At 45.9% G+C, this 25,945-nt stretch overlaps 1 protein-coding gene across 1 annotated transcript in view; it reads left to right on the forward strand.

The window, feature by feature from the left end:
- Nucleotides 1–4,133: 4,133 nt before the first annotated feature.
- Nucleotides 4,134–25,945, forward strand: part of BEGAIN (brain enriched guanylate kinase associated) — a 253,236-nt gene continuing 231,424 nt past the window's right edge. The window contains exon 1 of the mRNA XM_056851442.1: nucleotides 4,134–4,877. Coding sequence (XP_056707420.1) covers nucleotides 4,134–4,877 — 744 coding nt within the window. The remainder of the gene's footprint in view (nucleotides 4,878–25,945) is intronic.

The raw sequence follows: 25,945 nt of genomic DNA on the forward strand, positions 1-25,945 counted from the left end.
GGACCCCCCTGGCCACCAGCGAGGGATAGGGGTGTAGGATTGCCAGATCCAGGTTGGGAAACTCCTGAAGATTTGGGGATGGAGCCTGAGGAGGACAGGGACCTCAGTGGGGTACAATGCCACAGAGTCCACCCTCCAAAGCATCCCTTTTCTCCAGGGGAACTGATAACTGTAGTTTGGAGATGAGCTGTAATTCCAGGGGATCCCCACTGGAGGCTGGCATCCATCATGTTAGGGTTGCCCCCCTCCATCACAACAGATCTCCAGACAAGGTTTCAATATATCTCACAATTTTAAAAAACACACACAATATTTATTGAGAGCCATTTGGCTCCCATTGTGGAGGGAATGGTATCAACTGAAATGTTTAAAGAAAACACTGAGCCAGGACAGTCTTGAGAAGCTGTTTCGAGAGAATAGCTCTGCTGTGTTTCCTAAATCGGCACAACTGGGTCCCTCAAAGGCTTTCCTAATCATAATAGAATAATGGTTTAGTTCTCACATTATGTGCGATGATCTCCTGTAGAAAAAGCCCTTTTGTCTAGAAAGCTAAATCTTTAGAAGTGTCTGCACACATTGTGTGAAGCTTTGGCTTATATAGAAGATATCCGTTTCTTGGAGAAGGCAGATTTTAAATAGTAATATATTGTTATAACACTTCAAGGACCATTTTATTTATCACTGAGGTGTTTTTTTTGGAGGGTATGTACCGTTTAACAGTTTAGCAGTCCATTACCAAAAACATTTATCATCAACATCATCATCATCGTTTTATTACCTGGTAAGTATAAAAAAATAAAAGCATCTGTTGGTGGCTGTTATTGGCTAGGTTCCAGAAGTGATGGTGTCACGTTGGCGCAATGATCTAGGATTCACCCTAAAACTCTATGGTTTAACCTTAGATTTTTGGGTGAATCCTAGAGCGTTGCACTAATGCAGTTATGGCCATTTATGCATGGGAGGTTTTGCCTTGGATTTGCTGCTCTCTAAATGCACATTTTCCCCATCTGAATTCTCAAAACTCTGCACGGAGCTTATTTTTGAGTTTTGAGAATTTGGATGGGGAAAATCTGCATTTAGAGAGTGGCAAATTCACAACAAAACCTCCCATGCATAAATGGCCTATGTTTGTTTCAGTTTTGCACTGGAAGTGGAGTCGCGCGCTAGTGCAATGCCGAAGAAATTGTTCCAGCCCCCCAAATTTTTCTGCCAGAGCCAGGGCAGGCAACAGAGAGTGGGCAACAGGGGAACCTCAGCAGCCCCCTGGCAACCTGTTAGCCCTAGGGTTATCAAGCTAAAGGTGTGTGATGTTCAGCGGTCCATTTCATGTTTTACATCCAGGACACTAGACTCTGGAGCAGTTCCAGTCCAAGTTTTACTTACGTTTGAGATAAGCTGGCTAGAAGAACTGCTATGAAGGACTGTGGTAGGCTTGTGTCCCTTCATTCATGTATGCCGAATAAAGTTATTAGATGTTTATTGAAGAGACCATCAGCATCTTCCTGGATGATTGCAGCTCTTACAAGGTGGTCCTGGAGGTCTCCCAGAATCGCAACTGATCTCCAGACAACAGAGAGCAGTTCCCCTTGCTGAGATCCCTCCCAAAACTCCACCCTCCCCAGGCACTGTCTCCAAATCTCTAGGAAACTCCCAAGCCAAAGTTGGCAACTCTACTTATGTAAAAGTACATATTGCTATTATTATGGGTATGATCCTGTCCTACCATGGGTGAAATGTAAAAGCGCTTCCATTGGATCAATTAGGGTTGCCAGACCACCACCAGGGGTGGGGATTCCCCCGCTTTGGGGTCCCTCAGTTCGGGACCATTCAGCTGACAGGTGGGGGGGAACTTACCAGCAGCAAACTGAGGCCTAGGCCTGTGTCACAGGTGACCCATCAATGTTACTTCCTGCACTCACTGGAAGTGATGTCATCACTGCCTTCCACCATAGAATTTTTGGCCAAATACCAGTGCATCCCCCATATCGCCAACAATGCAGTGACATTGCGGTGTCACCGCAACAGAGGCCTAGACCTCAGTTTGCTGCCAGTAAGTTGCCCCCAACCCCCATCCCCTGTCAGTTGCCAGGGGGTACCTGGTGTAACAGATGAAGGCTTAATCTTCAGTAGAAGCTGAGAGACAAGAGTGGGCAGAGCCAAAAGGCTTACTCTCTGAGCTCTTAGGGAAAGAAGCAATTCTAAGATTGGTAACCTGCGTGTGAAGAAGCTGTGAACGACTGTGAACCTGAGAGTTCAGTTTGGCCTAAGCTAGTGAAATGCAAAACCTGTGGCGTGACAGGATTGAGATTGGGAGGAAAAGGGCCCTTTCTCAGGTCACAAAGAGGGATTAGTCTCTGGGAAGGAGCTATCCCAGATACAGGGTAGTGAGAAGGGATTACTGCCACTGATGTGAGGTAGTTCAGTAGTGAGAACGGGAAGAGAGATTTAGGTAATCTCCAAACTTCTGCATTTCTCTGGGGAATAGAGATTGAAAAGTCTCCCTTCCCTAATAGCTAGGCGGCAGAGTCTGTGTAACAACATCTATAAGAGTTCTGGGGAACAGAACTAAATTTGTAAACTAAAACCTTAAGGAACGCAACTTGTGTAACATTTAAGCCAAATACGAAATAAGCTTTCTCTGAAATGAATCTTGTAAATATATGTCTGGTTTTATGCTTTCCCTCCATTACAGTTTTTCTTCAAAATCCATCTTGTGAATACTAGTTAATAAATTTCTCTGTTTTCTTTGTTAACTTTAAGAAGCCTCTGGTGTCATATTTTACTGTGAGGTAAAATGAAGTAAAGGGGGAATAGAGAAGGAGAAAAATAATCTCCACATGACACGTTCTGGCAAACAGCAAGTAAGCGATTCCTCTCTCTCCCCCTCAGAACAAAAACTGATTACTGGGAGATAGAAGGAAGGGGGTTCATCATACCTGGCAACCCTAGGATCAATAGAGACCTGGTTCTGTCATGACACATGCACAAGCACAAAAATAGGACGCTTTCACACACATGAATAAAGCACTTTCAATCCACTTTTCAATGCACTGTGCAACTTTACTGTGTGAAATGGCAAAATCCACTTGCAAATGTTTGCTAAAGAGCATTGAAAGTGGACTGAGAGTGCATTATTCAACATGTGTGAAAGTGCCTAAAATCATCAGAAGAGGACATGAGGGAGCGTGAACACCTCCCACAGAGGTTTCTTCCTGTTCAGTGCAAGTTATGTATGCTCCAGAGCACCGAGAAAGGAGGGCTGGATGGAGAAATTGGAAGCATTCACAACAGACTTCCCATAATGTACAGTTCCATTACCTTTGGATATGCAAATGAGGAAACAGGCTTTACTGATCCTATACAAATCCTCTACACTTGGGCTCAGCACCCATGGCACACATGAATCATGCCCTAAGCATCTTTTTCTAAGGTTTGATGGATCCTTATAGATTTACATGTTTTTTCCCCTACTAATGGAATGTTAACAAGAGCAGGACACGTCAAACCATAACATGACCTTCGGTATTATCTGACTTTTTAAAAGCCCTGCCTGCATTGTAACCGCCCGAGAGCCCACTTACCGTGAATTGATTCACATCGCACTAGATGAGTTCACAGTTCAACAAGCAGGCATAGATCATATGCTAGTCTAGATCGATGCAAACCCACGTTTCTCAGCGCCCTGGGGGAAAAAAAAGAATGCGCAAGTATTATGGATTCAGTTAATTAGCACAACTAATTAAAACAATGCAAATTCGTCATTGATCCAATTTAGGTGGATCTCTGTAACTTTGAGCCACACATATGTGTGACTTTGGGGTTGGAAAGTCTGGGAACTGGACCGGAGAGGGAGATGCATTTTGCAAAGGGACCTACTCTTTTACATGGATGGAAAAAGGGGAGACTCGCGCTCTGTGAACAATAGGTTACATGGCGAAGCATACAGCTACAAGGCATTGTTCTCCAAAGGGTCTCCATCACCCATCAAGTCAGAGACTGGAGCACATGGGAGACTCCAGAAACAAGCAGGGCCTATAGGGATGGCGGAACAACGACCATGTCACACTGGTGGCTATCTCTTCACCCCTGAAGGAGGAAGTACCCAGGAGAAGAGGCGTTCGAGGGTCCTGGCCATGGACAGCTATTCTAAACCCTGCACGTCCAGCGAGGACAGTTTTGAGCTGCAAAGCAGCCCAGGGTCGGACGTTAAAAGCTTTGCTCAAAGCATAAAGAAGGAGGAAGGCTACCAGTCCCGTCGATTAAAACACAGCCAGAAAAGGGGCGAGAAAACCCATCATCTAGAGCATGCTTTGCTCTACCCAGACAAAGCGTGGAACACCGGCCAGACGCTGCTGCGGCAACAGGCAGCACCGAACCGAAGCAGTTCATCCACGTCGGACCTCAGCGTGGTAAGTCAAGGGTCCTCGAGTTCCTTGTCGGTCGTGGAAGAGAAAATTGAAGCCAAACTCAAGTTCTCTCAGTTCCTCAATGAAGTGACTTTCCGAGTGCTGGACCCCGTGAGCCTGCAGGCCTTCCAAGCCGCCAAGCTGAAAAGTAGCCTCAGCTCTGGCGGGAGAAGCCTCGAGGATTTGCGGGTGAAGAAGAAAGGCCGCGAGAGCTGGCAAATGAACGCTCCGGGCCGAAAACCGAGTCAAGAAGCGGACCTCGAGAGCCTGAGAAGCGACGACACGGCGGCCAGCGCACGGCTGCGCAAGCTTGAGAAATCGCTGTCTTTGGACACCAGCCCCTCGCTTGGGCAACATGGTAATGAAATTTTGTGTCGAGTAAGACCAATCCTACCAGGAGAGACCTTTGTTTCGCAAAACAATGAGACGCCTGCGAGAAAATCTGCCTCTTTGCCTCGAAGTACTAGCACGGTAAGCTGATGGGATACTGTCTTTTTGACCTTAAGATCTCCATTTGGGATTCATGTTCTTCACTTAGTAGCACTTTTGGCCCACTGGTCAGTTTCCCCTGGTGGGCCCTGGGTTAAAATGCCCCCCATCCAACAGCCTGGGAGGAAGCAGGACCCTTATACCTTTGGGGACAGAGGGATCCACAGCTTAGGTATAGGGTACATGCTTCATCCCTGGCATCTCAAGGTAAAAGGGTCTCAAGCAGCTAGGATGAGAAATATCCTTGCCCTGAAGAGCTATGACAATTGATGTAGACACGGCCATGCTATGGAAAGTAATGTTCTAGCAATGTAAGACAGTTTCATATGTAGCTCTTTGTGTTGGGTAAACTTTCTGAGTTTCAGCATGATGGTAATCTGTTGTGGGTAGGGTTGCCAGATTCTCCCCCTCCCCACGAGCCACCGGCAGGGGATGGGGAGATAGGGTTGTCAAATCTAGGATGGGAAACTCCTAGAGATTTGGGAATGGAGCTTGGGGAGGACAGGGACTCCAATGAGGTACAATGCCATAGTCTATCCTCCAAAGCATTTATTTTCTCCAGAGGAACTGATCTCTGTAGTCTGGAGATGAGCTGCAATTCTGGGGGATCTCCAGGTATAACCTGGAGGCTGGCATCCCTAGTTGTGGGTCTAGATGTCCCAGTCCCCCCTTCCTTTCTGTATCTTTTGTTTTCCTCAAGCTTCCCACCTTCCGCTATTAGCCATCGTAAACAGAAATGTGTGTGTAAAGTGCCGTCAAGACGCAGCTGACTTATGGCAACTGAGTAGGGTTTTCAAGGCAAGAGACCAACAGAGGTGGTTTGCCATTGCCCTCCTCTGCATAACAACCCTGGTGATCTCTGGTGGTCTCCCATCCAGGTACTAACCAGGGCCGACCCTGCTTAGCTTCTGAGATCTGACAAGATCAGGCTAGCCTGGCCCATCCAGGGCAGGGCATAAACAGTAATACACCACAAACAAAACAATGTGTGGCTTTTTCGAGGAACGGTAGCAAAGACTCACCCGGCAGCAAACTGACATGTGACTAGGGTTGCCAGGTCCCTCTTTGCCACCAGGGGGAGTTTTTTTGGGTGGAGCCTGAGGAGGGTGGGGTTTGGGGAGGGGAGGGACTTCAAAGCTATAGAGTCCAATTGCCAAAGCAGCCATTTTCTCCAGGTGAACTGATCTCTATCAGCTAGAGATCAGTTGCAATAGCGGGAGATCTCCAGCTAGTACCTGGAGGTTGGCAACCCTACATGTGACCAGAGCTAATCTCATTTTTTAGTTTCATTTTTTGCGGTGATTCTGCAGAGAATGGAGGGAGGGGGGGTGAACAAATGAAGCTGCCTTACACTGAACCAGACTCTTGGTCCATCAAAGTCAATAATGTCTACTCCAGCTAGCAAGCAGTTCTCCAGCATCTCAGGCCCAGGTCTTTCCCATCAACTGCTATCTGAACCCTTTAACTGGGGATGCCAGGGATCGAACTCTGGACCTCCAGCATACAAAGCAGATGCTGTACCACTGCGCCAAGGCCACTCCACAGGGAGGGCTGCTTGCTCCTGCTCAGCTGTCAAAGATATATGCCCCAGGAGGTAAAAGCAAACTGGCCAGGGTGACTGCATAATCCTACTCTATTCACACTCTGATGCCTTCAAGCTGAGTGCTTATATTCCAGACAGCTGTTAAGTCATTTTAACGTCAAGGGTAGCCAGTCCAGCTAAAAAGGCAACATTCACCGGAACAGAGGGCAGAAAGTCTCTCTGCTTCTGTTCATTGGCCCCGATCAGACCGGTAGCCTTTTAATACAAAAATAATCTGCTGTACCCCTGTAATTTTATAGGGAGTCTTTGGTTGATTGTTCCATGTCAGATGGGCTCGGGGAGAGGTTCGGGGTGGGGGGGGAGAAGACAATAGCTGTGGATGAGCTGTGCACGCCAGCTCAGGTCATAACCCTGAATAGCAAATGCCAGAGCATAAAGAAGTAATTGTGCTGCCCCCTCTTCACAGCTCAAACGATTCCTATTAGAGCTTTGCTCCCTGCGTTCAGAAAAATGCAACAATCAAGCGGGCGGCTGAATCCCATGTGTCAGTTTTAACCACACTTAACACAAGCAGTAACATCTATGGCTGTGGGTAAAATGAAACCAAGCCTCTGCCACATGGAACAGAGCTGGCCAGCTTTGCCCCAGCATCCAGGAAACAGGGTATCCAACCTCCAGGTTGTGGCTGGAGATCTCCCACTATCACCTCTGACCTCCAGGCGATAGAGATCAGTTCCCCTGGAGAAAATGGCTGCTTTGGAAGGTGGACTACCCCATTGAAGTCCCTCCCCTCCCCAAGCCCCACCCTCCTCAGGCTCCACCCCCAAAATCTCCAGGTGTTTCCCAACCTGGAGCTGGTATCCCTAGTAATACCGCAGGCATGGTTTATCTCCAACTATTTGCCATGATAGCTGAATGGAACCTCCAAGTACTGAGGCAGTATACCTTCAGATACCAGATGCTGGATACAAGCAAGAGTCCTAGCATCTGAAGGGGCCTTAGAAGCCATCTAGACCAAATTAGAACATCCTCATCAGGCCCTGCTTATGTGCCCTGAGGCATACAGCCAGCCACTGCAGGAAACAGAGGTTTTGATCCAGTGGGAATGTTTGCAGAAGGAGTTGATAGAGCAAAACATCCCATGCTTTCCCCTTCCACGCAGCCTGCTGTTTGGCCCAAAAGGGTCAGGAAAGCCTCACATACCAAACACACTACATAACGGGGTGATACAGTGAAAAGGGGAAATCAAGTAAAATTGTCTTCTCCTCCTGATTTGGATCAGCACCATGACATGGGCACAGGGAAGATTGGACAATTTTTTTTCTGCCAACCTAAACTTTCATAGCCCTGATACAATGTTCAGTTACGCATGGGTACTTTCACTCACATTTGCCCCCCGTGTGTCTCGGTTGATTCTTGGAGTTATGCATGAGTTTCCCCTCTATTAGAGATGACCTCGCTGCCAACCCTCACAAATCCTGGGACTTCCCGTTCCTCTGTTAACCCAATTCTTCCATCTCCCCTGAGCTCAGCCCGCTTGAAATTACCATGCGTAAGTATGACAACTCCCCTCCTTCCTACTACTATCTCCCTTTAATCAGTTTTTGTGCTGAGGGAGAATGAGAGGGATCGCTTACTTGCTGTTAGCCAAAGTGTATTATATGGAGATTATTTTTCTCCTTCAGAGAAAGCTGAGTTCGTATTTGGCTTAGATGTTACACAAGTTAACATTCCTTAAGATCTTATTTCACAAACTTAGTTCTGTTCCCCAGAACTCCTACAGAAGTAGTTTCTCAGACTCTGCCACCTAGCTATCCAGGAAGGGAGAGACCATTCAATCTCTATTCCCTAGAGAAACACAGAAGTATGGAGATTTACCTAAATCTCTCTTCCCGTTTTCACTACTGAACTACCCCAAACCAGTGGCAGTAATCCCTTCACACTACCCTGTATCTGGAATAGCTCCTTCCCAGAGACTAATCCCTCTTTGTGACCTGAGAAAGGGCTCTTTTCCTCCCAATCTCAATCCTGTCACTCCACAGGTTGTGTGTTTCACTAGCTTAGTGTGTTTCACTAGCATGTCAAGAGGTGGGGATTCAAATGCTTTCTGCTCCCTGGGAGTTCTTTCTGAGCAGAAGAAAGGCATTACAGAAAGCACTACAGAAAGCACTACAGCCAATTACAAAGCAGTATGTCAAAAGGTGGGGATTCAAATGCTTTCTGCTTCCTGGGAGTTCTTTCTGAGCAGAAGAAAGGCATTTAGAAATGAGGCTTGGGTTTCCCTATTCCTTTTAGGGAGCTTCTGCAAGTACTAAAGCAGCCGCAGCATACACGATCGCCACTCCAGAGCATCTGGGTGGATTGGTGGGCAATTGCCCACTGAAACCACCTACCTGGCAACCGTGATATAGAGACAGAGATGTCAAAATTTGCCAACAGTGGGGCCCAAAGGCTACAAAATGCAGAGTGGTGGGAGTTCTGTCACGTTTCTATGTAGAGACTTAATGCTTATAAGATCAGTGACTCATTGAACGCGGCAGCTGCAGGTGATAATACTGTATTTCTTGCTTGAGTCCAAATCCAACAGAGATGACTTTGCTAATATCTTCTGGTTCACCAGTTTCACACTGGAGCATCACTTTTAAATCTCTTGGTGGAGTACAGTGGCTTTGTCTCCCCCAGGGAGACAAAAAATGTTTTCCATCCAGTTTTTGAACACTGTCATTTGTGTCATTCTCATGCACAGAGACAGACCCATTTGTCCTGTGTAAACAGTCAAAAGGCCACTGATGGCAAATGATGGCACATATCCCGTTGGAAGAGATGCAGGTTACTTGTGAGTTTCTTCTAGTATGGGAATGGAATCGCCAAATGGAAAGAAGTGTTAATTACCAAAAATCACATGCATGCAGGGTAAATTGCTGTCTGTAGTGCTGATGAACATGCAAACGAGCTAGGAAGAGAAACAAGCACCATAGGGGATTTATTTCCCTATCTGCAGATCTGCTGTTATGGGCACCATTAACTCTACATCATTCAAAACATCTCACAGTAGCATTGTCACCGGACAAATCCCCCCCCCACATAACTCTTTGTGCATGACAATTGCATTAAACTCTGGAACTTGCTGTCCTGCCAATAGCTATACATTTATAATCCTCAGTGCCCACATATGGTCATAGAAAGTTACACCAAGGGGCAAATTGAGCAGGATAGGAGAGGGACTCTACCACCAGTCACTGCAACCTAGAGACTCACTACTTTGCAGAAAAACCATGGTACTGTTTATAGCCACTTCTACCACTACTACTACAGCCCCCAAAATTATGACAGTAAGAGGGTGTTGCTTATGTGGCCCCCTTCAAGCTGCTGTGAATACCTGGCAGTGAAAGGCAATGCACAGATGCTTGTCCTGAGCCCACCAGTAGAGGGAGCTGACTGAGGGGAAGTGAAAGCTGTGTTTATGAACACAGCTCTGCTGTTTGCCGTAACTCCAGAGCTCAGCTGAGTAGTTAGCCAAGACCTGACACCATAAGAAGTAGTTGGGGACTGCTCAGAATGGATGGAAGAGAGGGTGAGCTCAACTGCGCTCCCTGTTCTCCACCCAAGGTAAGTCCCTGCTGCTTTCCTCAGAGCTGAATCGCTGAAACACTTAAGCGGACCCCTGAGCCAAGAAAGCAGCAACGGCATGGCCAGTTCCATGGAGCCACCAAGCGTGAAGAGTCTTTGCCAGCCACTACTGTGTGCCAAGAGCACCAGCTTAAGTCCTCAGAACCAGCTGTTCCTAGGAGCTGCTGGGCATAAAGAATCCATGTCTGACTACTGGCACTAGGGTTGCCAACCTCCAGGTGATGTCTAGAGATCTCCCTCAAGATGGGGAGAAAGAGGGGTGGTAGCAGGAAGGAAGGAAGATTCCCTAAGAGGAGCAATCTACACATCAAAGAGATAGCATCAGAGCAGTAGAAAGGACGGGATCCACAGGTCCTAAACTATCTATCACTCTGACTCTCTAGAGCACAAAGGACAGATATGACATAAATGTCACTTGGTCGGGCCAGGCCAGGCCTCACCAGCCCAGACTGGGAGCGGGGGGGGGGGTCTGTGTGGCCACAGGAGGATTGCAACCCAGGTAAAGAGTGGGAGGGTGGCTGGCAAGACTGCAACGGGCTCACCGGCACAGATTGGGACTAGGGGAGGTGGATGCCTCAGCTGGTTTGCGGGCTGGATAAGAGCTCTCAAGGAGCCAAATCTGTCCCGCGGGCCATATGTTTGACATCACTGCTCTATAGTCCCCCTTTGGCTTCTCAAGCTAAGAGAAAGCACAAAGTCTTTCATTTCCAACATACGGCAAGTCAGATGTAAAGCAGTTCCCATGTGCAGGAGGTGCTCCACATTCTTTCTTTCATGTGCTTAAAGTACTAGATTGTGACCACTGCAGGCTACGTTGCGGGGGCAAAAAGTAATTATACTTTTAGATTAACAAAATGAATTTCTTGCAGACTGAAAGAACAGATAATTATAGAAAAAGGAAGACAAAATGTACTTGCGAAAGATCCAATCTTGTTTGCATTAGCTTACTCTCTTTCTCCGGTGACATTCTAGCTATCTTCCTTTTCCTTTTCCTTTTTTACAAAAAACGCCTTACCTGCATAATCTTCCCATGAGAACAGATTTTTAAATAGTCATTTTCCATTGATATACTTCCTTCAGTGATCACCCTGTATTTATCATTACTTTGATTTAACATCCTGCTGTATCTTGGTACAGATGTCAAATATTTCAGACACCGAAGGAGTGGAACCGGTGATGAATTTCAAAGGTAGTGAAATCCATTGTCATAATAACTTCCAGATATGTGCGCCATTCGCATGAAGACTTAAATGTGCCAACTTTTAGATCCAAAGTGAACTGAACTTTTAAAAGTTTGTGATTAACATTTCCAAGCCCCATGACAAATCTAGGGATTTGCTCCTCTGAGAAACTCATTCAGACTCATTAGCTTTTCACTAATTTCTGCTACATAACCCAAGTACATAGCTACAGGTTCTCCCTTAATTATGGGATGGATCCGTATTGGGTCTGGGTTAACGCACAAGACTTGTAAGGGGGGCACATTTTGGGGCGTTTGCAAGAAGGCTCTCATACCTATGAAGCGCACCAGAAGCACCTTGGCATTTTGAGATCCACAGATGTCCCGATGCCTCTGACGTTCCATGTATGTGCAATAGAATCTGCCTTTCTGCAAACTATTGACTTCCGTGAAACAGCTTTCACAGGGTGGGGATCCTAGCCCCAACCTGTGGACCCGTGTCACAATCACACGTTATTTCCATGTTCACTTGCTTTCCCACATGTGCTGTTCATGCTCTAGATGGGGACTCCGATGTTATGTAGAAAGAGCTTCAGCTTCTCCAGCACAGTTACCCCAATAAAAAATGATCTATGGAAGAGACTATTTGTCCCACTGCAGAAGAACATGTCATCCTTAATGGGTTGGACCATTTCTGGTCTCTCATGCATTTCTGGTCTCTCTTGCATTGCCATCTTTATAGTATGTGTATGCATAATCATGCCTGGCTCCATCTACCATATTGTCCTTTTCTTTTCTTTTTTAATGTAGTGCTGGAAGCAGGGCCAGCTCCATCTAGTGGGCAGAACGGGCAGCAATGGATGGATTTCCCAAATGAAAGTGGAAATCAAGGGGTGTATGTTACTCTGTTTATTTAAGGTAAAGGTAGTCCCCTGTGCAAGAACTGGGTAATTACTGACCCATGGGGTGACTTCATATCTTGACGTTTACTAGGCAGAATATGTTTAAGGGGTGGTTTGCCAGTGCCTTCCCCAGTCGTCTACACTTTACCCCCAGCAAGCTGGGTGCTCATTTTACCGACCTCGGAAGGATGGAAGGCTGAGTCAACCTTGAGCCCGCTACCTGAAACCAACTTCTGTCGAGATTGAACTCAGGTCGTGAGCAGAGCTTTTGGCTGCAGCACTGCAGCTTACCACTCTGCGCTACGGGACTCTTTCTGTATTTACTCACTTCATTTATAGTCTCCTGAATAGCCCAGCTTAGCCCAGGCTCATCACAACTTGGGAGCTCAGCGGGGGCAGCCAGAGTCAGAACTTGGATGGGAGGCTACCAAGAAAGACTGTGGTTGCTACAAGTTGGAAGGCAATGGCAAACCTCCTCTGCTTGTCTCTTGCCTGCAACTCAACAGCACGTTCTTCTTTTCTCATTGAGACCCAATGCTTCTATCGCAGTTCGTTCCCACCTTCTGTATCCAAATCCTACCCTGAACCTCCACGCCCTTTCCGATTGATGGTTGCCAAGTCTATAAGCCATGAGCACCAGTAGCTGCCTCTAAGGAACTACACATTCCCCTTTTTTAATTGGTTTTGAACCATAAGGTAGCTTTCTGATGAATCATCAGCTTGAGAGATGTCAAAAAGCCCAAAGGAATAAAGGGGCTGTGCGGGCTTCGACAGAAGGAAGCGATTGGTATTCTTGTCACTGTGGATACACTTAAGGTTTTGCATAATCCGTCTTCTCCATCGCCATGGCCATAAATGCTTTGGCACTGCTTCAGAAACTTTTTTCTTTTAGGCGTCTGTTGGTTACTGAGGTGTTGACAGAACTCCAAAGCAGGGTCCTTGACAAGCAAGACTGGAAGACTGGAGAGATTACTTATCAGACACGGCTGTTACCACAGCCACCTCTCTTATTCCCTCGTACACACGACTGCTGTACCATGTCAATCGCAAGTGGCCACCTTATGTTCACATTACTTCAGTGAGGCAAGATGCAATCTTCATATGTGAGCTGTGTTTCTTGGGAACGGCTCTATAAAAAGTCGGCGGGACATAGAGAGGTAGGAGCCGTTTTCTTGGCAGCTGTTTCCTGACAAGAAGGACTGCTTTTTGCACACACCTCTCCTGTTCCAGGTTTATGGCTGGAGTTGGCAACTAAAGGCCCTTGAACCTAATATTGTAAGGCACAGGTCCCCAATTTTTTTGAGCCTGTGGGCACCATTGCAATTCTGACACAGTGTGGTAGAAGCGGCCACAAAATGGCTGCCACCGGAGGAGGATCCAGCTGCAAAATGGCCACCACAGCTTACCTTCAGTCACACAGTGAAGATGTTTATGCTGTGGTAGCAACTGCTGCCAAAGCAACATTTTAAAAAATCTGCACAACCAATCAGATGCCTTCCAGAATAAAAGCTGCAACTGGCCCTGTCCACTTGGGTAACCTTGGCAGGCACCAGAAAAGGTGCCTTGGTGCCCATGGTCACCACTTTGGGGACCCCCGCTGTAAGGTGATGCACATTGGAACAAAAAATCCCGACTTTTTAGTATAGGCTAAAGGGGTCTGAACTTGTGAGACTGAGAGGGGGGAAGTTCTTGAGGTTATATAGCTCGACGAAAGTGTTTTCTGAAAAGTCATCAATGGACCATATCCACCTTCTAGACATAGAAGAGTATAACACTGCTAGGAGGAGGAGGAGGAAGAGGAAGAGGAAGAGGAAGGAGGAGGTTGGTTTTTATATGCTGACTTTCTCTACCACTTAAGGAAGAATCAAACTGGCTTACAATCCCCTTCCCTTCCCCTCCCCATGACAGACACCCTGTGAGGCAGGTGAGGCTGAAAGAGCTCTAAGAGAACTGTGAGTAGCCCAAGGTTACCCAGCTGGCTTCATGTGTAGGAGTGGGGAAACCAACCTGGTTCACCAGATTAGTGTCTGCCGCTCTTAACCACCACTCTTAACCAGTCTTAACCACTACACCACAATGGGCACCTGTGTCCCCCTCTTCATGCTTTGACCTTGCATGGGCCCTTGCCAAACATACATTTTGTATGGAATGCTGCCAAAATAGCTCCTAAGTGTGGGTTAGTGAGTTTGCATTCACACATTCAAATGGAAGCCACTTTTGAGGAGGAGGGGCATTCTTCCAACAGCTCAGATCTCAGGATATGGCGCCAGGGCAAGAGTTGCCTAATCTGGCAGCCAGAAGACCCAACCATGGACTTGCCTTTTGCTGAGGACTGGTGGAATCTTGCTCCAAATCATTTGACAGTTAAACCACTGATTTGACCACTAGTTAGAAACTATGGCTTGGATCCAGCGGTGCTCATGAAGAAACATAAACAGGCTTTGTGCCGCTGCCCTTTGCACGAGAGCTTGTGCTTACACCCAGGGTTTTCCTCCTTGTGTGTTGTCATGCTGAGAATTTGTTTGCACAACATCACGAGCAAGCAAAAACACAAGTGAAGATACAATAAGTTTGACATCACCCAAGTGACCATTGTGTTTTTTTTCTTGCATTTCCACTTGTGCAAGGGTTCTAGTGCAAGCGGAAATTTTGCATGGGAAATTATGGGCTCCGACCCCTTATGATTTCGGGTTCCAAACAGCTTTAGAGTGTTGTTTCTTTTAAATTGTATATGATGCTCTAACCTTTGCAAATATCGCGTTTAAACATGAAATTTGCTCTGAGCACAATACACATTCCCTCTTGAGCTGAGTACCCCATACTTCTCACATTGATGAGTCATGCACAATTTAGCAAGTGGAATTTGTGCATATTTGTGTCTGTTCAGTCAGTGGCATTCATCCTCACAGATGCAACCTTGTTGATGTAGGCTCCAAATTTAATGGATTGCTGGGGATGATGAAAACAGTAGTTTTCATAGCCTTCCTATTCAATTTGAGAGGCTGTAAAAACCGCTGTTTCTACAAAGCTGCACTAACCCTGGCAGGAAGTTGTACTTGAGAAATCTAGAAAAGGTAATTTACAGGTCCTGGATGGAGCTGTTTAGACAACCATTCCCTCTAGCCAGCCACATTCTTCTCAGAAAGTTAAGGTTTGCAATTTGGGTAAGGATTGTTGGCTGAGAAGACATGTGTGAAAGAGCAGATGTGTATCCTACATCAATCATCTGCAGGGATGGGTTTTTTCTAGTTGCAGACAGATAACCACCTCCTTGAGTGGCTGAGGGAAGGTGCCCTGAGTTAGTGATTGGTTTGTCATAGAAACAAAGGATTCACTGATGTGGTCTTTACATGATTTTAGAAGCCAGGATGGGCAAGGATCCAGGGCACAAGTAGTGGCCTTCACTGATCCCAGGAGCTTGTCAACATCAACATGGAAATTGGGCCAAAGTGATCCATAAATAGAACAAGTGGTGTATCAGGAGGTTCTTCCTGTGGACCTACGTTACAGTCAGCATCTAAATCAGAGTGTATTCTTGATATTTTAACAGAAAAAACTTTGCAAACGTATCACAACTAATTGTCTTGTCCTGATACAATGAAGGATCATTTTTAGGAGCCAGCAGATGGCATGTTACCTTAAACAATTGGGATGGTTGTGAACTAGCTGCTACAGTGGTAGCAGAGAAGTAACATTTCTTAGCTGCCATCACCAATGCTTCATAGATCTTAGGTCATTTATGCATGGGAGTTTTACCTGAGGTTCGTTGCTCACTGGACCCACACCTTCCTGATGGGAATCTATGCACCAGCAGTCTCCAAGCTCAAATCAATTCCCCGCCCCTTTAAATGCTGCTCTGTGATTGGCTTACTTTGTAGAGTTCACTGTGAGAAAAAATTCCCCCAAAAAAACCAATTGCTGCTTTAAAAATGTTTTAAGAACAAAAAACGGAGCAATCTAAAAAGGAGGAGGGGAGAAATCCAAGCCTCAGTTTTAAAAAGCCTTTCTTCTGCTCAGAAAGAGCTCCAAGGAAGCAGAAAGCATTTGAATCCCCGCCTCTTTACACGTTGCTTTGTAATTGACTGTGAGAGAAACCAAGCTTACATGTCCCGCGCTTTGCCTTATGCATGGGGATTTCATTGCTCACTGGACCCACACCTTCCTGTTGGGAATCTATACACCAGCAGTCTCCAAGCTCAAATCAAGACCCACCCCTTTAAATGGTGCTTTTTAATTGGCTTACTTGTAGTGCTTACTGTGAGAGAAAATTCCCCCCGAACCCAACTGCCACATAAAAAAGCATTTTAACAAAAACAACAACAAAAACGGAGCAGTCTGAAAGGAAGGGGGGGGGAGAAATCCAAGCCTCAGTTTTAAAGTCTTTCTTGTGCTCAGAAAGAGCTCCAAGGAAGCAGGAAGTATTTGAATCCCCGCCTTTAGACATACTGCTTTGTAATTGGCTGTGAGCAAAACCAAGCTTGGGTGTCCCACCCGCGCTTTGCCTTCTGCATGGGGATTTCACCCAGGCTTTGCTCAGGGAAGATGGAAGAGTCAGGTTAACAGAGGAATGGGAAGACTCTGACATTTTTAGGGCTGGGAAGACTCGGACGTTTTTAGGGATGGCAGCGAGGTCATCACTAATGGATGGAAAACTCATGCATAAGAGCAGTGGACTCTAATCTGGAGAACCAGGTTTGATTCCCTATTCCTCCACATGAGTGGTGGACTCTAATCTGGTGATCCGGGTTTGATTCCCCACTCCTCCACATGAAGCCTGCTGGGCGACCTTGGGCCAGTCACAGTTCTCTCAGAGCTCTCTCAGCCCCCCCAACCTCACGAGGTGTCTGTTGTGGGGAGAGGAAGGGAAGGTGATTGTAAGCCAGCTGGGGTTTCCTTAAAGGTAGAGAAAGTCGGGGTATAAAATCCAATTATTCTTCTTCACCCTGAGAAAGGACAGGATAAAAATGTAATGGATGGATGGATGGATGCACGGGTTGGTTTCTGATTTGCAGAAGCAGCAACTGGGGACGTTGGATATTGGGACCAGCCCTGACTATTGCATCCTTGCTTCACATCAGTTCCACCTGGACAGCAGCAAATGACCAAAGATCAATATCTAGCAGAAGAGGGCTTAAGAGCAGTTCACAATACAGTTCCTCCAGAAATACCCCTTTCTATTGAAAAAACAACAACAACAACCAGAAATCGCAAGCATAATCCAGCCGCCCTGTGCTCAGCCAGTTCTTCTGTATATTATATGTCTCTGGGAGCCAAACGGCTTGACTCAACATTCCTTGAGGAAAGGCGCTCCCTGCGAAGAAGCTCACACAATGTCCTCGGCAAATCCTATTTCAGGAAACCCAGGCTCTGAATCACAGTCCACCAGCAGCGAGGCAACCAAACAGCAGCCTGCGAAGTGGCATGTGATGCGAGATGGAGAAGAAGGAAAAGCACAGCAATAGGAAGCGAGACCCGCTCAGCAGGAGAGAATGCTCGTAAACACTAATCAAAGTGAGGGGACCGGAGAGAAGAAAACATTTACAAACAGACATTCTCCAAGCCTGGGGAATAAAGCCTGCCACGATTCCCGAGAAAAATCTGTGCCTTTGGCGAGTGCTTACCGTCGGCTCTGCAAAACATTAACTTCTTGCTAACCACAAACCACCTGAAGTGGGGGGGAAAGGATTTGAGGACCATTAATGATAACCCATATGAAGCATCACAATCAAACCCCTGACTACGTACACATGTGCCGTCAAGTCGCGGCTGACTTATGGCGACCTCATCAAGGGACTTTCAAGGCATGTGAGAAGCAGAGGTGGTTTGCTGTTGCCTTTCTCTGCAGAGAAGAATAAGAGTTGGTATTTATATGCTGACTTTATCTACCACTTAAGGAAGAATCAAACTGGCTAACAATCACCTTCCCTTCCCCTCCCCACAACAGACACCCTGTGAGGTAGGTGGGGCTGAGAGAGCTGTGACTAGCCCAAGGTCACCCAGCCGGCTTCATGTGTAGGAGTGGGGAAACAAATCCAGTTCACCAGATTAGCGTCCACCGCTCATGTGGAGGAATGGGGAATCAAACCCAGTTCTCCAGATCAGAGTCCACCTCTCCAAACCACCACTCTTAACCACTACACCATGCTGGTTCTCGTCTTCCTTGGTGGCATCTCAGCCAAGTACTGACCCTGTGTAGCTCCTGAGATCTGACAAGACTGGGCTATGCAATGCCACCTTCAACCCTTGACTATCCAGAGCATTACTGCAGTGGTCTTTGATGTATGGGTCAGGGCCCTCAGGAAGGCTGTGGTGCCAGGTTGCTGGGTGGCAAGCCCAACAGAGCCACCATTTTGCACTGCTTTTTGAAAGTATCTGCTACTAGTGTGCATGAGTCAGAATGCCATGCCTTTTGCCCCTCAGCACACATTCATGCTGAGAGGAACAGCAGGATGGAGAAGTCAATATCACTCAGTGGTGGAGAGGATTCCTCCATGACTATAACCCTTGACCTTGTTCCTCAGTGTGGTACACCCCCTGGGGCTAAGCTTGTGTTTTCTTATCTCTAGATCTTTTGGTCTACTGCCCTCAGTCCCAGCATCAGCACTAGTGAGGTCATAACCCTGGCCCCCTGTCTTCCCATCATGTGAATTTGGGTTATTCACTTGCAATTCGGTAGGTCTGGGGGTTAAAGGTTCAGAAAAATTGAAGTCCAGTGCCTTAATAGACAGCCTCACCAATCAGGGCTCTGAAGTAGGACCTCTAACAGTGCAATCCTATGCAGATTTACTCCATTGTAAGGGCTTAACTATGCGATATGGTGGAAGATCTCGGTTTGGATCTTCCCAACATTATTTAAAGGCAAATATCTATGAGGTGGAGTAGTTGTGAATTTCCTGCATTGTGCAGGGGGTTGGACTAGATGACCCTGGTGGTCCCTTCCAACTCTATGATTCTATGAGGCGTTCCATTTTGGACTGACACTGTGCCGCACAGGAAAAGGAGTTTAAGCTTTCCACCCCGCATGGTTTATCTAACTGAAACATACTGTTATTAGCCATAGAAAAGGAAAAAGACAGCCAAGTTTTCTTTGACTGTCTTTTTTCTTTCTTTCTAGGGGTAATAGCAACCGCTGGCTGGGAGCCAGTTTCCCATTGGCCAAGGCTTCCCATGTGACCCAAACCAGACCATGAGGACATGTCATTTCTGTCAGCCAGCTTTCCTAAAACAGCCCCAGGCAAACTTTGAAGGAGGCAGGTGGGCAGGATCATCTAGATTGTGCCTGTGGTTTGTAGCAGCAATGGACCGGTAAAATGTCTATAGACATTTAGCACTTCGTCGTCTTGGTTCCCCTTGACACATTAATGATCTCTCTGCGGTCCACATTGTCTCCTCGCAATAGCCAATCTTCAGTGAATTTTGAGTGGATTTTGAGCCGCCTGAGTGTTAGAAAATATCACAAAAAATACCTTTCTCTTCCCTCATTCAATTTTTTTTAAAAAAATGTATATTGAGCAGCACAAAACAAACAAAAGCTGAGGTGGTGGAATGAAAAATAGTTCACGCCATTTAATTGAATGCGAGACACATAAACCTTCAGCAAAATGGGGTGTTTGTGATCTCTAGGGGAAAAAATTTCCTTCCGAAACAAAACAACAGGTACATGATATCGGGAGCAAAGGAGAGGCGAGGTTAAGCTGGCGAAATGGAGCTGCGTAGGACAAAGCGAAGGAAAAGTGCTTTTTTAATGTGCTAATTGTACACATCTTACTTTGCATCGAGTGAAATATCTCGGATCGGAATACAAAGCTATCCGCCTCCGGAGAAGACAAAGAAAGGGCATGGCTTCAAATTATGGTAATTTGAGAAACATAAATTAAAATGATGGGGATTTTGAACAAACAGGAAAGCTAAACAAATCCAACTTCGATTGTAGCAGAATAGGGAGCTTCAAATAATGGGTTGTTAAGTGTACGTTTGCCAGTGAAATGGATCCTGCACATTGATTTCTACCTCTGTTCACTGTAACTGATTAGTTCGGGAAGCAAAGGACATCACAGCATCATACCACATCTATCATAGCACCACTACCCATCCTAGGCCAATAAGGTGGAGCAGGGAAAGGCCTTTGTAGTAACACCTCTCATATGTTTGCTATGTGAATTTTGAATAAAAATGCATACAACGTGCATGCGTTAATGTAAAGGAGTCTGCAAGACCAGCCTTGGAAAGTCAAAATTAACGATGACAATATGAACAAGTATATTCTCTTCATTCTAAATCCAGCACTGTTTATACAAAGCAAGCAGTAGTTGGACCTCTGAGAAATGAAGAAGAGCAGTACATCTCTTGTTCTTCCTTTTTTTGTTGTTCTTTTCTACATCTTTACACTGCTTATTGTAACAGTCCTCTTTGTCTCTATGTGCAAGTTGCTGGAACACTGCTTTTAGACTTCTGATTCTATTTCTGTCACTTTTTACTTCTGCTTCTTGTCTATCTTTAGGAATTTTAAGAGTTTCATCACTCATCCATCAAGTTGTTTCATTTCTTTTGGCTACAGGAATAGTCTTTGTTCATTCTTCCTTGATAATATCTCTGGCTTCAACCCATAGTTCTTCTGGTTCACTTGAACTTAGTAATGCAAACTTGTTTTTTACATGGTCTTTAAACTCTTCAGGAGTGTTGTTTTGATTGTATTTTGGCACTATGAATGTTTCAGTGCTTTTCTTCAGCTTTATTATAATTTTTGTTATCAACAATTCATGGTCTGTACCACTCTCAGCTCCTGTTCTTATAGAACTTTTCTATTGATGCTTCCGATTATGTAATCTTTTTGATTTCTGTAATGGCCATCCGGTGATGTCCATGTATACAATTGTCTGTTTGGTTGACTGAAACACAAGTTTGCAATGAACAACTTGTTGTCGTCACAGAATTCTGTGAGTTACTCTCCTGCCACATTATGTGCAGAGTTACTATAGCCTAAATCCTCCAAAATATGTGGAAAAACTGGCTGCAGTCCTCTGCACACTTACCTGGGAGGAAGCCCCAATGATCACAACTGAATTGACTTCAGAGTAAACAGGAATAAGATTGCGTGTTAAGAAACATAGCAGTGCTTCATTTAGTCTCTGGTGTTTGGGTTTTTTTTAAAGTTTGGGATGGTTGTGAAATTACCATTGCTTCAAGAACTCAATAAGCAAGCAAGTGTTTGTGTGTGTGTGGGTGGGGGTGGGTGGGCAGGAGTTATCCAAGTGGCTCTCTCTTCTCCTTCTTTCTGAAGGGCTGTGGAGGAGGAGGAGGAGGAAGAGGAAGAAGAAGAAGAAGAGTTGGTTTTTATATGCTGACTTTCTCTACCACTTAAGGAAGAATCAAATCAGTTTACAATCACCTTCCCTTCCCCTCCCCACAATAGACACCCTGTGAGGTAGGTGAGACTGAGAGGGTGTGACTAGCCCAAGGTCACCCAGCTGGCTTCGTGTGTAGGAGTGGGGAAACAAATCCAGTTCACCAGATTAGCCTCCACCGCTTATGTGGAGGAGTGGGGAATCAAACCCGGTTCTCCAGATCAGAGCTCACCGCTCCAAAACACCGCTCTTAACCCCTACACCATGCTGGCTCTCAGAAAGGGAAGGTGGTCCTTTGGAGCCAATATATAAAGACCAATGTTTAGTCTCACACAGATTCCTGCATTGGGGAATGTCAAAACAAGTCTCCAGATAAGAAAATACCTTGTATTACTGTGAATAGCAGGATGCTTACCTAATCTGTTTTGTATTTTCATAGATATTTTTCAGAGCACTGGAGTCCCTCGGTCGATAATTTTCTTAACCCAGCGACTTTGTGTACAGGTTGCAGCTTCTTCAAAGCAGCAGCTTACTTAAAATTCCAATATACTACTTAGATGTTGGATTGAATGTCTCATCCCTTGGCGGCATAATTTGGGTTTTACTTTTCAAAGAAGTATGGTGCTGAATTTCGGTTCAGAGCCAGTCATTCTACTACCAGTTTTTCTATCTACTGCATTTTTAAAATCTTAACTTTCCTCCAAAGAACTAAGGATTATGTGGATGGATCTCCCCTTCTCCGGTTCACCCTTATAACAGCCCTGTGAGGCAGGTAACAGGTTATCCTGGGAAAGAGTGGCTGGTTCCAAAAGAGCTTCGCAGCTGAGTGGGGATTTGAACCCAAATCTCCCTTCCTATCCTAGTCGGGAACGCTAACCACTACATTAGTTCAAATACCCACTCTGCCAAAGAAGCTTGCCGTGTGGCTTCAGCCACTCACACACTCTCAGTCTAACCAACCGCACAAAGTTCCCACTGAGGTGGAAAGAGGGCTATAAATGAAATAAATAAACAACACAACACACTGGGTTATGCCATAGGAGTGCTGCTCTGACTTTTTTTAAGCTTTTATTTCATTTTTATCTTTCCCCTCCTCTGAGGAGCTAAGAATGATATGCATGGTTTCCAAAAGCCAGCATGGTGTAGTGGTTAAGAGCGGCAGACTCTAATCTGGTGAACCAGGGGTGTTTTCCCCACTCCTCCACATGAAGCCTGCTGGGTGACCCTGGGCTACTTACAGTTCTCCCAGAACTCTCTCATCCCCATCTACCTCACAAGGTGTCTGTTGTGGGGAGGGAAAGGGAAGGCGATGATAGTAAACTGCTTTGAGACTCCTTAAAGGTAAAATGGGGGTATAAAAACCAACTCTTCTTGCTGTTCTTCTTCTTCTTCTTCTTCACAACATACATAGGTTAGAGTGAGAGATTATGACTGGCCCAAGGTTACCCAGTGAGCTTTATGACTATGCAAAGATCCGGATGTATCCAGGACTAATCTAATACCCTATCATCTGTACCACAATATAGTATCAGGAGAGTTCCAGACACCACCATACCCCTAAAAGGTTGCCAGTTAAAATACTGGCCCACTGAGAAACATCCGAATCAGGGCCCTGGCAGGCCAAACCTGGCACTTTACGAAGCACAGAGCCAGAACAGCATAGGGGGCTGTGGGGAGGGGCTGTGGCTCAGTGGTAGAGCATCTGCTTGGCATGCAGAAGGTCCCAGGTTTAATCCTCTGTGTCTCCAGTTAAAGGGACTAGGCAGGTAGGTGATGTGAAAGACCCCTGCCTGACACCCTGGAGAGCCGCTGCCAGTCTGAGTAGACAATACTGACTTTGATGGACCAAGAGTCTGATTTAGTGTAAGGCAGCTTCATGTGTTCATGGGAGAAGACTATATATGGAGTAAGCCATTTCATTAATATGAGAGTCAGTGTGGTATAGTGGTTAAGAGCGGCGGACTCTAATCTGGTGAACCAGGTTTGATTCCCCACTCCTCCACATGAGCTATGGATCTAACCTGGTGAACCAGGTTGGTTTCCCCACTCCTACACATGAAGCCAGCTGGGTGATTTTGGGCTAGTCAGAGTTCTCTTAGAGCTCTCTCAACCCCATCTACCTCACAAGGTGTCTGTTGTGGGAGAGGAAGGAGATTGTAAACTGGTTTGATTTTCCTTAAAAGGTAGAGAAAATCGGCGTATAAAAACTAACTCTTCTTCGCTTTTCATTGCTTCATGTTCTTAAACCCAAAATATATCCCTGTTGCCTTTTTATGCTACCCTCTCTCCAAAGAGCTCAGGAAGTCATACGTCTCCTTTTCTCCATTTTATCCTCACAACAACCCTGGGAGGTAGGTTAGGCAAGATAAAAATGACTAACCAGGTAAGCTTCATAGTTGACAACAGAATCTAAACCCAAACTTTCCCAGCTCTAATCTTATACTCTAACCACAGTGGCTCTCATTCATCCCTTCTTTTGACTGATACAATCAACACAAAGTCCTCAGTTACATTCCCTGTACACCGGGTTTTGGACCAGGCAACACAACTGTAGGGGCAGACAACGCAGTTGCCCTAACCCATCTACTTAACTTTATTTTATTGAGTTAATAGCCAAGACCACATCTTCATTATGTACAAAACTCAGTTTTAAACTGGTTTCATTTTTGTGGGGTAAACCTAAGGGACCCTGGGAAATATAGTTTTATGAGGCCCCAAGCATTCTGTACCCAACACCTCCCTGCCTACAATGGAAGTTAGCCATGACACCTAACCCAATTTCAGTTTATTATTACTTGACCACAGAAATACAATGAGAAACAGATAACAGCATATTGATTTTATGTTCCATCTAACCCTCCCAGTGGAAACACCATGACTTTTCATTGTACGTTCCCCCCCCCCCCAGTCAGAGAGAATAATCATTCGGGTAAGATAATATATCTCATTTGCTTTCATTCTCTTGGCCTTACAGGGCCCATGTGCCATCTGTTCCTATCCAGCAGATAATCATCATTTTGCTAATAATGATAGGCCAATTACTACTAAAGTTGTTCTTAACAAAGCACATGTCACAGGATAGCAGAAGAACAGGCACCAGAACCAATTCATTTTTGTACTATAAGACAAATCCTGACCCTTCCTTGTAGAACACACTGAATCAAAGGCTAAAGACAGATAATCGTTTTCAGTAATATTGAGGGTGGTATGTGATAGAACCACCATTGGTTTGCATGTACTTGGACTGACTATCATCTCTGGTCAACAGGTGTTGCAGGTTTTTGAAGTTCTCAAACCCCCACAAACCTGTTTGACCAAGGACAGGGACAAATGTGGGAGTGGGGGGGAAGACATGTACACATAGGGTTGCCAGGTCCCTCTTTGCTATCGGCGGGAGATTTTGTGGGCGGAGCCTGAGGAGGGCGGGGTTTGGGAGGGGAGGGACTTCAATGCCTTAGAGTCCAATGGCCGAAGCGGCCATTTTCTTCAGGGGAACTGATCTCTATTGGCTGGAGATCAGTTGTAATAGCAGGACATCTTCTGTTGTTACCTGGAGGTTGGCAACCCTATGTACACACCATAGGCGACAATTACCTTAACATGCCATATTTTACTCTTTGACAAAACTACTACTTTTGACAAAACTATACACTACACAGAGATTGTGTAGTATGGCATGTGGGAGCCAGGCAGTCCAAACCACACCTCAGTAGTTCCAAGGCTATTTTCTTCAATGATTATTTTTTTTAAACAGAGGGGGCTATTTAACTCCCTCGACTTGCACCATAAAATAACCTCCCAAGCTGCTTCCCCCCCTCACTGGGGAAAAATTACGAGTATCCATAGCTTTTCTCCAGTAGGGATGAGAGCAACTGGTTGGGGAGGAAACTAGGGAGAAATAGTCACAATCCTTACATCATTGCTCAGGAAGGAAGGATTTGTGATAGGAAAGTCTTCCCAAGGCAGGTGCTGGATAACCTTGGGTGGGTCACTCTCTTTCAGCCTACCCCCCAGGGTTGTTGTGAGAATAAAATGGAGGAGAGGAGAACTGTGCATGCTGCCTTGAACTCCTTGGGGAGGGGGGAGAATAAAAAATGCAATTGATAGCTTGATATAGAGGTTTCTGCCAACTCAGAGACTCCTGCACTGCCAGTCTATATAGCACAGGGCACGTTCACAGCCAGCGTGGTGTAGTGGTTCTTCTTCTGCTGGTGTAGTGGTTAAGAGTGGTGGTTTGGAGTGGTGGTCTGGAGAACCGGGTTGGATTCCCCACTCCTCCACATGAGCGGTGGATTCTAACCTGGTGAACTGGGTTGGTTTCCCCACTCCTCCTGAAGCCAGCTGGGTGACCTTGGGCTAGTCACAGCTCTCTCTGAACTCTCTCAGCCCCACCCACCTCACAGGGTATCTGTTGTGGGGAGGGGAAGGGAAGGTGATTGTAAACCGGTTTA

This window comes from Euleptes europaea, chromosome 6, assembly GCF_029931775.1.
Source record: "Euleptes europaea isolate rEulEur1 chromosome 6, rEulEur1.hap1, whole genome shotgun sequence".
Classification (NCBI taxonomy): domain Eukaryota; kingdom Metazoa; phylum Chordata; class Lepidosauria; order Squamata; family Sphaerodactylidae; genus Euleptes; species Euleptes europaea.